The sequence below is a fragment of the Mastomys coucha genome, unplaced genomic scaffold (assembly GCF_008632895.1).
Source record: "Mastomys coucha isolate ucsf_1 unplaced genomic scaffold, UCSF_Mcou_1 pScaffold21, whole genome shotgun sequence".
NCBI lineage: Eukaryota > Metazoa > Chordata > Mammalia > Rodentia > Muridae > Mastomys > Mastomys coucha.
The window spans coordinates 117,839,817-117,853,440 of NW_022196904.1; the positions used below are offsets into that span (position 1 = coordinate 117,839,817).

Here is a 13,624-nt window from a genome sequence, read left to right on the forward strand (position 1 = left end):
TTTTTGAGACAGAGTTTCTCTGTGTAGCCCTGGCTGTTTTGAAATTTACTCTATAGACCAGGCTGGCCTTGAACTCAAACATCTGCCTGCCTCTGCCTCCCAAGTGCTGGGATCAAAGGAGTTCTGTTATCACTTGGACTAGAACATACACTTGTTTATGTTCAAGGAAACTATTAAAACCTAAAAAACAAAACAAAACTTAGTGTAGTATGTAATCCTTATTGATACTGAAGTAAGAATATAAGTAATATGCAAAGGTAGCAAGTGAGAAATCAAAGCCTCTTCCTTACTGAGGGTGGTGTTGCCTGCCTTTAACCTGCACTTGGAGGCTGAGACAGTCAGAGCTCCACGAGCTCCAGGCCAGCCTGTTCTATGTAGTGAGTTCCTGGCTCGAAAAACAAAAGAAACAAAAAAAGGTGTGTTTTTTTTTTTTTAACCAAATTTGTAAATTAATTGGGAATCTTGCCATTTAAAGGGATTTTTTGTTTTTTTTTTGGGCTTAGATATGTTTATAAGACAAAGGTTCTTACAGGTAACTTGTACAAATCTGGAATTTTACCTCAATTTTTAAATTCTTATATCTACACACACACACACACACACACACACACACACACACATATTTATAACTGTCTCCCATTCTTATAGTGCTGAGAATTTCAGGAAAAAAGTCAGTATATACTACTTATGCCTTTCCATCATAAACATTTGAGGTATTGATAGGCTGTTTTGATGGTTAATGGTAGCAGGACCTTCACAGAATTTGCTTGGGGAGAAGTTCTTCATTTATAACATTTGTATTGTGAAGCATAGGACTTTTTATATTAAACACATTACTTTGGAGTAGGCTTAGTGGTATATTCCTGTAGTCCAAGCACATGAGAGGCAGAGGCAGGACAATGGCTGTAGATTCTGGTCTAACTTTATCTAGATGAGATCCAAGTCAGTCTGGGGATGTGCATTAAGACCCATCTTGAGAACCAACTGAACACCTCCCCCAAGTTTTGCTTAACCTGTAGTGGGAAATGATTTGGCTCATGAGCCTGTCATAATCTTGTGTCTTGAAGGTTATTGTCCAGTTCCAGCCTTCCTCAGTGCCAGATGAGTGGGGGACAACACAAGATGGACAGACAAGGCCCAGAGTTGTAAAGCGAGGAATTGATGACAACCTTGATGAAATTCCTGATGGTATGTTTAGTTGCTTGAGAGAAAAGTCCATTTGTGCTGCTCTGCTAGTGTCATCCTTCACTGTGAAAAAAGAAGCGGTTACTAGAACTACTTCCAGTGTGCTCAGAATTCAGCCATATGCTGGTCACAGTTCTGTCTTTTCATTGTTCCTTTTTAAGTTTTAGATTAATTGATTAATTAAAATGTATAGGAGTGTTTTGCCTGTATATATGCATATATGCACCTTGTGTGTGCCTGGTGCCAACAGAGATCAGAGAGGGATTCAGATCCCCTGGGCCTTAGGAATGGTTGTGAGCCACCATGTGGGTGCTGGGAACTGAACCTGTGTCCTCTGCCAGAACAAGTACTTTGAACCACTGAGCCATCAATTCTACATTTCTCTTTGTTTTGAAATAGAGTTTTACTTACTATGTAGTCCTGGCAGTTGTGGAACTCAGAGATCCGCCTTCCCCTGCCTCCACCTCCCAAGTGTTAGAATTACATGCACCCCAGAACACAATTGTATTACTTTTATGTCTTTGTTTTTGGAATTCTGTTCAAAACATACAAAGCAGATTCTATAATATATATAATATGTGTATATGTGTTGTTATGACCAAGTGCTTTGCCAATTTTGGGGAATGTAGAGTTACAGTTTTTAAAAGGTTTATGTATTTTATGTACATAGATGCTTTGTATGTCTTCACACATCAGAAGAGGCCTCAGATCCTATTACAGATCAAATGGTTGTGACTCGCCATGTGCGTGCTAGGAATTGAATTTAGGATTTAGAAAAGAAGCCCCCGGGGTTGTGTTTATAAACCATGCTTGTCTGTTTTACTCTTTTAGGAGTGGCAAGCTTTTATATGAAGAGACAGAAAGTATTTCAGATTTTGTAGATGTTCTAGTTTGATCTCTATTGCTGTGATAAGTATCATGACCAAAAACTGGAAAGGGAAAGGTTTATTTCATCTGACAGTTTATACTTCATCACTGATAGAAGTCAGGGTAAGAACTTGAAGCAGAAACTGTGGAAGAATACTGCTTGCTCTCTGGCATATGCTTAGCCAGCTTTCTTATGTACTCAGGACTGCCTCTTGTGTATGTGTTTCTGTAAAACATTTTGTAAAGATAGGTGGTGATCGGGATTTGGCTCATGGGTCTTAGTTTGCCAATCCTGTGTATACTGTGTATAATAATATATACTTAGTTTTTCCTATTAAATCTTTATACCTTTTATTTTGAGATATGGTCTCATGTATCATGTAGACCAAGCTAGGCTTAAATTCTATGCAGCCAAGGCTAACCTTGAGCTCCTGATTCTTTTGCCTCTATCTCCCAAGCACTGAGATTATACTCATGAACCATTATACCCTGTGTTTTTCTAGAGGGTTGTTTTATTTATGTATATTTATTTTGATGTAGGCCTTCACTATGAGCACTGACTGGCTTAGAACAGGCTTGCCTTATATTCCAGAGATCTTCCTGCTTTAGCTTCCTAAGTGATGTGATTATTCTAGGAGCTACCAAACTTGGCTTTTTGAAAGATTTATTACTATTTTTCATTCATGTGTATGTGTGCAAAGGCTTGAGGAAGCCAGAAGAAGGTATCATATCTTCTGAAAGTTGAAGGGAGGTATAGGCAGTTGTGACCACCTGACATAGGTGCTGGAAACTGAACTTAGGTCCTCTAGGAGGAGTAAATGCTCTTAACTTCTGACCCATTTTTCTAGCAACCCTGCCCCCAACCTTTTTGAGACAGCCTTTCACTATGTAGTCAGAGTTGGCCTAAAACAGCAGTTCTTCTGTCTCAGCATCCCAAGAGCTGGGGTCACAGATGTATACCTCCATACTTGGTTTTCCTCTGTTGTGCCATTGAAGAACAAGTTTTATTTTGATATTAGACATTTCATTGTCTAATAAGATAAGATAAATAGGTGTTATGAGATGTGGATGAAATAGTGTAGGAAAATAGATTGAACTTTGAGATATTTCTTGTCTTATTACTGTTCTATTATTATGAAAAGACACTCAAGGGGGCTGGAGAGGAGGCTCAGTGCTTAAGAGCACTGACTGCTATGCCAGAGGTCCTGAGTTCAATTCCCAGCAACCACATGGTGGCTCACAATTTATAATGGGATCAGATACCCTCTTCTGGTGTGTCTGAAGACAGCAACAATGTACCCATATGCATGAAAAGACACCAAGACCAAGGCAACTCTTAGAAAAAGAAGCATTTAATTGGGGGCTTGCTTTCAATTTCCATCATCATCATGGTGGGAAACATGGCAGCAGGTAGGCATGCAAGTAGGCAGGCACAGGGCTGGAGAAATAGCTGAGAGCTTTAGATCCTGTTCAGAAGGCAAAGAGAGTGACTGGGCATGGTATATGCTTTTGAAATACCAAAGTCTACTCTGTGACATAACCCCTCAAAGGCCACACCTCCAGTCCTTTCCAAATAGTTCCACTCTAGTGACTAAGCATTCAGTTATGAGCCTATAGTGGCCATTTTTACTCAACCATACTTCTAAAGGTTTTTGTTTTGTTTAGAGACAAGGTTACAAATGTCTTACTGGCCTGAAACTTGCTTTGTAGACCATGCTAGCCTCCAGCTCACAGAGATCTACCTGCCTCTGCCTCCAGAGTGATGGTACTGAAGGTACCAGGACCATGGCTGGCCATCCTAGAATGTTTTTGAATTAAGGGGAATTAAGGACTTTGGAAACAAAAACTTTAAAGTTTTATATTGTCAGATTGCTTGTCCATGTCAGGCTTAGTGTTCTATGGAGGATGCTTGGCTTTGTTTGTTTTTTTGGTGCAGGGGATTGAGGTCAGAGCCATGTTCATGTACACACTTCATACTACAGAGCTGCAGTTTCATCCCAGTCCTGTGGAGTTCTGAAAAAAATCATACATTATAGAGAGTCAGTAGGTGTATAAAGAACAGATGTTTTCTTGATTTCTCCATTTAGTGTGCCATTATTTGCCATGCTAGTCAAATTATTCTAATTTTATATGGGGTAATGAGAGATATTTGCTTGGGAGGGTAATGGATTTCTCTGGCTAGTTTATGATAAAAAGGATATCAAGAATTTAGCATTTAATTAACAATATCAAATACTCAGCTTTGTGTATTTTCGTGTTTTATGATGATGATTATTTATTTATTTGTTTTTACCAGGGGAAATGCCTCAAGTTGACCATTTGGTGTTCATGGTGCATGGCATTGGGCCTGTGTGTGACTTGCGCTTTAGAAGCATTATTGAATGTGGTAAGTGCAAGTCCCATTTTGTTTCATAGAAGACTCCGAGTGCAGATAGAGGGCTCTTTAGTTTTCATTTTTATGATCGTTCCTAGCTGTATACTTGTGGTTGGGGTCTATAAGTGGAGATTTCTGTGGTCAGTAGGAAGTATTAATTAATCTGTGTTTGATCTGCTTTTATTGCATAAAATCCTGGATTCTGAAGAATTAGAAGGTATCATGGTAATAATTTCACCATTTTGGCCAACAGCAACCTGATTGAGCACCTGCAGCAGCGCAGAGCTCCTGGGTACTGAGCTGCTACATAGGGAGTCCTCTGAGAAGCTGTCTGAGGACAGTGAATCTTAAAGGCTTTGTCTGTAATAAGTCTGCACTTACTGAATACTTAGTATTGCATGTGCTTTCTCATCGGCCTGCCTCACAGGTAGAGCTTTGTGTGGGGCTGTGTCACTGTTACCTCCCGTGCTAGGAGAGGGAAGGCCTTGTCTGAGTTAAGTGACTACTCTTACAGTTGGTTGGTTCTGGAACCAACTGCTGAGGAGGAAGTTTGAGGGAGTTAAACTAATCTTTTTAGGCCTTAAATACAATGAAACTTAAAAAGTTCTTCTGAACAGTCGGGTATTCATTTACTATTTTGCAATCATTTTTTAAGCATATAGCTTTATCTTATTAAAAATGCCAGTGCATTTTAGTTAATTAATTAGCTACAAAGCTAAGATAATTTACTCTTTTTTTTTTTTTTTTTTTAAAGTGGATGATTTTAGGGTGGTTTCTCTCAAGTTGCTGCAGACACACTTCAAGAAGTCTGTAGATGAAGGGAAAGTCAGCCGAGTGGAGTTCCTGCCAGTTCACTGGCACAGTGCCTTGGGTGGGCATGCCACGGGTGTTGACAGGTTTGTAGATTTTGATAACTTGTTTTTCACAGTAGCTAAAATTAGAGGCAAATTTAAATACAAAGTGGCTTATTCCAACATGCTGTTAATATCTGGCTGTTCCCTGTGTGTATCTGTGTTTATTCCTATTATAAATATTTAAGGAGATTTTAGAGTTTGTTTTGGATGCTGGAAATTGAATTCAGATTCCCAGATGTGATGAATACACCCTAGCTCTGTCTGATCTGTTGTGGGTTAGGAGGGCCTGTTGAGAATGCTCTAGGATGCTCTAGGATGCTCAGCAGCATCCTGGTCTAGCTAACAGTCCAACAGCTTTTCTCCATATGATAGCACATGTGTTCAGATTATGGCAAATTTCCCCTTGGGGTGAAAATCACCCCTCTTTGGGAGCTACATTCTTAGTTTTTTGGTGGGGAATACATAAAACTGTTAAACTGCAGGCCACTGAATATTAACAGCATTTACCAGGCACTGTGGCAGAAATTCCCCTTTCAGTTTTGAATGCACCCATTTAAAAACCACAGGCCCAGACAGCATTTACGGTGCCACACAGTGCTAATAGCATGTTGACGTGATGTGATGGGGCCTGTGCTTTCATCAGGCTAACCCCGCAGACAGCATCCTGGCCACACTGTGCTGTGCTGGGAGGGGCTTGCTGCCTCTGTAAATGCTCACAAGCTGCTCTCAGAGAATTTTTGTTTCTGGTGACTCCTTTTATATTCTAAGTGTGACAGCCTCTTGTCTCTGCCAGCCACAGTTTTGTCAGTTTTGTCAAGATTTTTAGTTAGTCCAAAGAAAAATGGGACAGTAGGCTTGTCTATTTAAAAATGGAAGTAAAGTCTTTACTTATGCCATGTTTTACATAGTAGCCATTGTAGAATTCTGAAATTCAGAGTGTAGGTGTGGCACAGAGAACTTTTACTTTATCTTAATGATTTATGAGTTATTCTGTCAACAGAATCGGCTCATAGCTAGCCTGTGACATCCACACATTGATTGTATAACTTAATGTATAATCTATACCTTATACTCTTTTATTTGTTTTTAGTTTTTAAAAGAATTATTTATTTTATGTATGTGAGTACACTGTAGCTGTCTTCAGACACACCAGACGAGGGCATCAGATTTCATTACAGATGGTTGTGAGCCATCATGTGGTTGCTGGGAATTGAACTCAAGTGCTTTTAACCACTGAGCCATCTCTCCAGCGCCCTCTTTTATTTTTAATAAATAAAAATTTAAACTGTTAAAAATTTAGAAGTTGAAGGTAAATACTGACAGTAACTTTTTTTTCTTTTTAAAACAGGAATATCAAGAAAATTACCTTGCCAAGTATCGGTCGGTTCCGGCACTTTACCAATGAGACTCTGCTAGATGTTTTATTTTACAATAGCCCTACCTACTGCCAGTCAATTGTGGAGAAGGTGGGAGTGGAGATAAACCGGCTGCACTCGCTCTTTATGAGTAGGAACCCAAACTTCAAAGGAAAGGTCTCCGTTGCTGGTCACAGTTTAGGTAAAGCCACCCCATAGTCTCAGATGCGCTGTTTGGTTTGTTCAGATGTCGCCTTTTGTCTCCTTTAAAAACCTGGAAAGCTTGGGTTTGTGAACAGAGGACAATGTTTGCAGTTGAGACTGCCTTTGCAGAGGAAGGCTGTGTGTTTTTGTTGCTGGTGCTTTTAAGTTTTTTTATTTTACTTATGTGTATAGGCTTGAGTCTGATGACCTCAGGGCATGTGTATGTGGGGTGCTCTTGGAGGTCAGAAGAGGGTATCTTATTCCTGGAACTGGAATTGCAGGTGCTTGTCAAGTGTTGGATATGGGTGCTTGGAACTGAGCTTAGGTCCTCCAGAAGAACAGGATACACTCAGTCCCTAAGCCATTTCTCTAGTTGGTAGGCTGTTTGTGGGCTTTTTGTCATTAGATGGAATAGGAATATTGTTGCTCCTTTAGAAAAATGTGTAGGTAAAGCTGTCTCATGTAATGTGAATTTTCTTGTTTGGTTCAGAAGTTTTTTGTGTTTTTCTGGCTATAAAACTTAGAGCATATACAAGACTCACATGTGTACATGCATGGACATGTGTACTAGATCACCTTTGTGGAGGTCAAAGGGCAACTTGTAGAGTCAATTTTCTTAGAACTTTACATTGTACCTTAGTTTGGTTCCTATTGCTTTGGTAAACACTATGATCGAAAGCAGTGTAGGTAGGAGAGGGCTTACTTCAGTTTACAGTTGAGGGGAAGTCAGGACAGGAACCTGGAGGCAGGAAACTGAAGTAGAGGCCATAGAGGGATGCTGCTTACTGGCTTGTTCTTCCTGGCTTGCTCAGTACACTCAGCATTACCTGCCCAGAGATAGCACTGCCCATCAAGGGATGGGCCTTTCCACATGAATCTTTACCAGTCTGATAGGGGTGTTTTCTCAGTTGAGGGCTCCTGTTTGCTGATGACTCTAGCTCCTGGCTAGTTGACAAAAACCTGAGAACCAACACATGGGCTCTTGAGGTCCAACTCAGGTTGCTAATTCTGCATGGCAAATACCTTTACTGGCTGTGCCATCTTGAAGGTTATGATTATCAGATTTTAATCAGCAGTTCATCTTTGTATGACTTCTGTCAGAGACTAAATAAAAGCAGGAGAATTTAGTGCTGAAAAATAATTGGGTTAACTTTCTTATAAAGCACAATATCTTTTTGTTAGGTTCTTTGATACTGTTTGACATATTGTCTAATCAAAAAGATATGAATGCTCCTAAGTCTCCAGGACCTGTGGCTGTTTCTAATGGAGTTATGAAACATTCAAATTTTCAGGAAAAGCAGGTAAGTTTGTAGTTACCCTGTTGACATTGAGAGTTAAAGCTGGAGCTGAGCTCCTCTCCAAAACCTGTACTGTTTCCTGTAACTGTTTCCACTTGTCAAGATACACTGAGGCTCAGAGAACAGTAGAAGAGCTGGACTACACACCTGTAATCCTGGCTGAGGTGGGAGGATGATGAGTTCAAAGCCAGCCTGGGCAACACCGAAGATGCCATCTCTAAAAATAGGAGTTTCTCACTCTTTCCTTATGGATTGTAAAGTAAATGTGAAGGCTTACGATTTCTAAAAGTAAATTGTTATAGGAAATGGGAGCATGAATGTTTTCCTAAGTATAGGTAGTTTAAAATCTAGGTGAAAGTTGGCAGAGCGCTAAAACTACAGTTCATTTGTAGAGCAAAATTATTTCATATTTTATGTAGATCAGGAGACATTTTGTGGGAGTTTTGTCTGAGCTTTCTATTGTTTTCTTCCTCTTTGTATTAAGATATCTGAAGAGTCAAAGCTGATGTCAGATGAATCATGTGACCTTGATGTTGAAGATGAAGAACCCCTAACATTGCATGGAACTCTGGAAGCACTCAGCTTGTTTGATTACATTAGCACTTTTGAAAAGGAAAAGATTGATATGGAATCTCTGGTACTGATAATAGCCTGATTTATTTTGTTTAAAATTATTCTTTTGTGTAAGCTTGAAAATTGAAGAAAAAGCTGGGCAGTGGTGGTGTACACCTTTAATCCCAGCACATGGGAGGCAGAGGCAGAGGCAGGTGGATTTCTGAGTTTGAGGCTAGCCTGGTCTACAGAGTGAGTTGGACAGCCAGGGCTCCACAGAGAAAACCCTGTCTCAAAAAAAAAAAAGAAAGAAAGAAAGAAAATTGAAGAAGGGTTTAAGCACTTTTATGTAAGAATTTATTCCATATAAGCCCAAAACTTAAATGTTTAAAAAGTAAATAAAAAAAAAAGGGGGGGGGTGTCTGGGGAGAGAGAGAGATGGCTCAGTAGTTAGGAATACTTGCTGCTCTTGTAGAGGACTGGGGTTTGGTTTCTAGCATCCGCATTGTGCCTCACAATTATCTGTAACTCCAGTTCCAGGATCAAGTGCACTCTTCTGGCAGCTTTGGGCATCAGCAACACACTTGGGACACACCCACCTACACACCCACACCCCAGGAGCACATACATATACATAAAAAATAGCTTTTTTAAAATTTGAGGGGAAAAAAATGTGTGAAGCTTTTTTTAGACAAGACCCAGTGCCATATGTGGACAAGAATTTCAATGTAGTGTAAATATGGCAATACCTAATGGCCAGAAAGAGATTAGGAAAAGCACCTGGACATAGACAGATGGGGCTTTTATAGTCAGAGCTTATACCAAACTAATGATAAGCAGCAGCCATACAGGCCAGGCAAACAAGAGCATGACTTATAGGAAAGAGTGTAACAGGTGGCCTCATTCCTTGAGGGGACAAGTCCAGAATGCCTGGGAATACTACAGGGATATTCACTGAACACTGGTCTAACACTGGGGCCTTAGCAGCCACAGTGCACACAGACAGGGTGGTGGTGGATTCATTTGTACAGTCCTGCCGTAGGACCCTGCAGCAGGTGAATGACATATTATCATGGATCTTGATCTCTTAGCTTGAGGCCAACACACACACACACACACACACACACACACACACACACACACACACACACACACTCACTCTCTCTCTCTCTGAAAAGGATGTCACTGTTGTGTGCATCTGAGGGATTTCTGCAGAGAGGCCAGATTGTTAGCAGTTGTCCCTGAAAGAATTGGATGGTTGGGACTAGAATGGACAGGAAACATTTGAGGGGAGAGATTCATTGCATGTTTGACAGTATAGCTTCAGAATTTTGTATGACATAAACATGTTTTCTATTAAAAATAATATATATATATATTTTTTTGGTTTTTTCGAGACAGGGTTTCTCTATAGCTCTGGTTGTCCTGGAACTCAGTCTGTAGACCAGGCTGGCCTCAAACTTAGAAATCCGCCTGCCTCTGAACCCCAAGTGCTGGGATTAAAGGCGTGCGCCACCACCACCCGGCTAATAATAGAATTTTTAATGGAGAGGCTAATTAAAAATTTTTTGTAGTGCTAGATATTGAAGTCAGGGACTCACATGTCTATACAAATGTTCTATCAGTAAACTGATACCAAACATGGTCAAGTTTTATTTATTTCTTAAAACAAAAGCCCAAGCCTCTTTTTTTTTTTTTTAAAGATTTATTTATTTATTTTATGTGTATGAATACACTGTAGCTGTATAGATGACCATGAGCCATCATGAGGCTGCTAGGAATTGAACTCAGGACAGCCCCGCTCGCTCTGCCCTGCTCACTCCAGCTTAATTCACTGTACTTGTCTTCAGATGTACCAGAGGAAGGCGTCCGATCTCATTACGGATGGTTGTGAGCCACCATGTGGTTGCTGGGATTTGAACTCAGGACCTTTGGAAGAGCAGTCAGTGCTCTTACCCATTGAGTCATCTCGCCAGCCCTTTTTTTGTTTTTTCAAGACAGGGTTTCTCTGTGTAGGCCCTGGCTGTCCTGGAGCTCACTCTGTAGACCAGGCTGGCCTCGAACTCAGAAATCTACCTGCCTCTGCCTCCCAAGTGCTGGGGTTAAAGGCGTGCGCCACCACTGCCCAGCAAGCCCAAGCTTCTTGAAGTTGATTCTTTTAATATTTTTGCATCTCACTTTGAGCTCATCTGTTTCTAGATTGATTAATTAATATGTTCTTTGCTTCCCTTTAAAGCTTATGTGTACAGTTGATGATCTGAAGGAGATGGGGATACCCCTCGGTCCCAGAAAGAAGATAGCCAATTTTGTAAAACTCAAAGCAGCCAAATTGGTAAGGTTCGTTTCTGCCCTCAAGATAAATGAACACATTTTGTAACCTGACCTTTGTAGTGTGTGTGTGTGTGTGTGTGTGTGTGTGTGTGTGTGTGTGTGTGTGTTTTAAGGCAAAGTTTTATGTTATAGCCCATGCTAGCCTAGAACTCACTATATAGCGTGATCCTTTTGCTTCAGCTTCCTGAGCCTCTTGAGATTATAGGTGAGGCACTGTGCCTGGCCCTCACTTTATTTTAGAAGCTTGCAATACCCTTTTGGTTGGACAAACTATTTTACTTCCCCCTGGAATACAATAATGGAATCCCAGGCTCCAGAATCAGTTGGGGCTGGATTGTATTCACATTGCACTAGCTGAAAAACTTGCTAGTTCCTGGACAGAGTTCCCAGGAAAAGGACTTTTCATTTTTATTAGTTTATATAAAAATTCTTTTTTGTTTTTGTTTTTGTTTTTTTTTTTTGAGACAGGGTTTATCTGTGCAGCCCTGGCAGTCCTGGAACTCACTCTAGACCAGGCTGGCCTTGAACTTTAAAAGATTTATTTTATGTGTATGGAAGTTTTGTCTGCCCGTATGCATATATGTGCACTATATGCCTGCCTGGTGTTCATAGAAGTCAGATGAGGGTGTTGGATTCCTTGGAACTGGAATTACAGATGGTTGTGAATGACCATGTGGTTCCTGGGAACTGAACCAGAATCTTTTGCAAGAATAGTGTTCTTCTTAACTGCTAATCCATCTCCCAAGCTCCAGCTTTTTCTTTAAAACTGATATTTGAGGATTTCCAGGTGCAAAAACTTGTGAGGTTCTTGATGAATGAATGAATGAATGAATGAGAATCTCTAACTCCCTGGGAAGGTACTTACTAACAGCACATTTATGAGCACTGGCTTGATGTCTCTGATCCTTGATTTTTGTTTTTTTCATCACTAAAATGGGGCCCACATGCTGGCAAGCCTTACTTCCTGAGTTTGACCTCACAAGTTCTTCTCTGACCTCCACGTGCACGTGCATGCTGTGGCATGTGAATATCCATTTCTCTTTCCCACATGTACATACACACAGATAATGAAGTGGAAATAAGAATAGTTAAAATGGGAGCTGTACTTTTTTCACTCATAGGTTAGAATGAGTATGAAATAGTGTACATGACTTGGGTGTTAACTGCTACATTACAGTTTAGCACACATTCTTCTATGTTGTCTAAATTTTATATTTTTATTTGAGACAGTCTCATGTATCCTAGGCTGGCCTGAGACTCAGTGTGTAGCTGAGTATGACCTGGGCTTCTGACCCTCCTGCAGTCCCCCTGGCCAGTGCTGTGATTATGCTTATGTCTGACCATGCCTGTTTTAATGCATTTCTGGCAATCAAACCCAGGGCTTTGTGCATGCTAGACAAGTAGTATACCACCCGAGTTACATTCCTGGAGTTTCGAAAAAACTAAAAAATTTAAAACATATTTCATAAGTCACATAAAATTTCATGAGCTTGTATTTTCTGTAATGAATAAACTTTTAAAAATGCTCATTTTGCTTTTTTCTTTTTAGATTTATTTATCTTTATGTACATGAGTACATTATCGCTATTTTCAAACACACAAGAAGAGGGCATTGAATTCCATTACAGATGGTTATATTCCACCATGTGGTTGCTGGATTGAACTCAGGACCTCTGGAAGAGCAGCCAGTGCTCTTAACCACTGAGCCATCTCTCCAGCTCCCTCTTTTCTGCTTTTAAAAATGATTTTTTTCTGCTGGGCAGTGGTGGCAGCACTTGGGAGGCAGAGACAGGCAGATTTCTGAGTTCGAGGCCAGCCTGGTCTACAGAGTGAGTTCCAGGACAGCCAGGACTATACAGAGAAACCCTTTCTCAACCCCCCCCACACCCCCCCCCAAAAAAGATTTTTTTTCTGTCTTTTGCTGGGCCTTGCAAATTTTAAAGTTGAGACAAATTCATTATCAACTGTCTTATTTTCCCCTGTACATTGAATTACATTTTTTTTTTTAAAAAATTAATGTATATGAATACACTGTAGCTGTCTTCAGACACACCAGAAGAGGGTACCAGATCACATTACGGATGGTTGTGAGCCACCATGTGGTTGCTGGGAATTAAACTTTAGGACCTCTGGGAGAGCAGTCAGTGCTCTTAACCGCTGAGCCATCTCTCCAGCCCTGAATTACATTTTTACTTTGATATCAGTGAATCCATGGTAAAGTATTTGAAGGCCGTGGCTAGAGAACCCGCACAGGCCAGAGGAGTAACACCAGAGTTCAGTTGGTGCAGTTCTCAGAGCTGAGGGCAAAGCTTGAGGCTTGGTGAGAAATGTCAAAAGCAGTGAGTGATTGGAGTTTTTCAGTTGCCAAGAAAGATGATAGTGGTGTGAATTTGGGATGGAAAGAGAACAACTCAAGACATTTTAGATAAAGCAAACTGTCTTTGAGTAAGTGTTGAGAAAAGCTACTAAACTATAAGGTGTCTTTCCTTTTCCCTGTGTGGTAAATAAGTCATTCTCCAATTCCAGTTCACAGCCAGCTTCCTCCTCTTACCTTAGTGTCTCAGCAGTGTGTGGATTACCCGGAGGCTAATCTCTACTCGCAGT

At 40.5% G+C, this 13,624-nt stretch overlaps 1 protein-coding gene across 4 annotated transcripts in view; it reads left to right on the forward strand.

Moving 5' to 3' along the window:
- The window catches only part of Sec23ip (SEC23 interacting protein), a 52,534-nt gene that overhangs the window by 18,435 nt on the left and 20,475 nt on the right, over positions 1-13,624 (forward strand). For all 4 annotated transcript variants that reach the window (XM_031388496.1, XM_031388495.1, XM_031388498.1 and 1 more), the window contains exons 6-12: positions 1,068-1,188; positions 4,349-4,438; positions 5,181-5,322; positions 6,629-6,837; positions 8,022-8,140; positions 8,622-8,774; positions 10,926-11,021. In XM_031388496.1, coding sequence (XP_031244356.1) covers positions 1,068-1,188; positions 4,349-4,438; positions 5,181-5,322; positions 6,629-6,837; positions 8,022-8,140; positions 8,622-8,774; positions 10,926-11,021 — 930 coding nt within the window. The remainder of the gene's footprint in view (positions 1-1,067; positions 1,189-4,348; positions 4,439-5,180; positions 5,323-6,628; positions 6,838-8,021; positions 8,141-8,621; positions 8,775-10,925; positions 11,022-13,624) is intronic.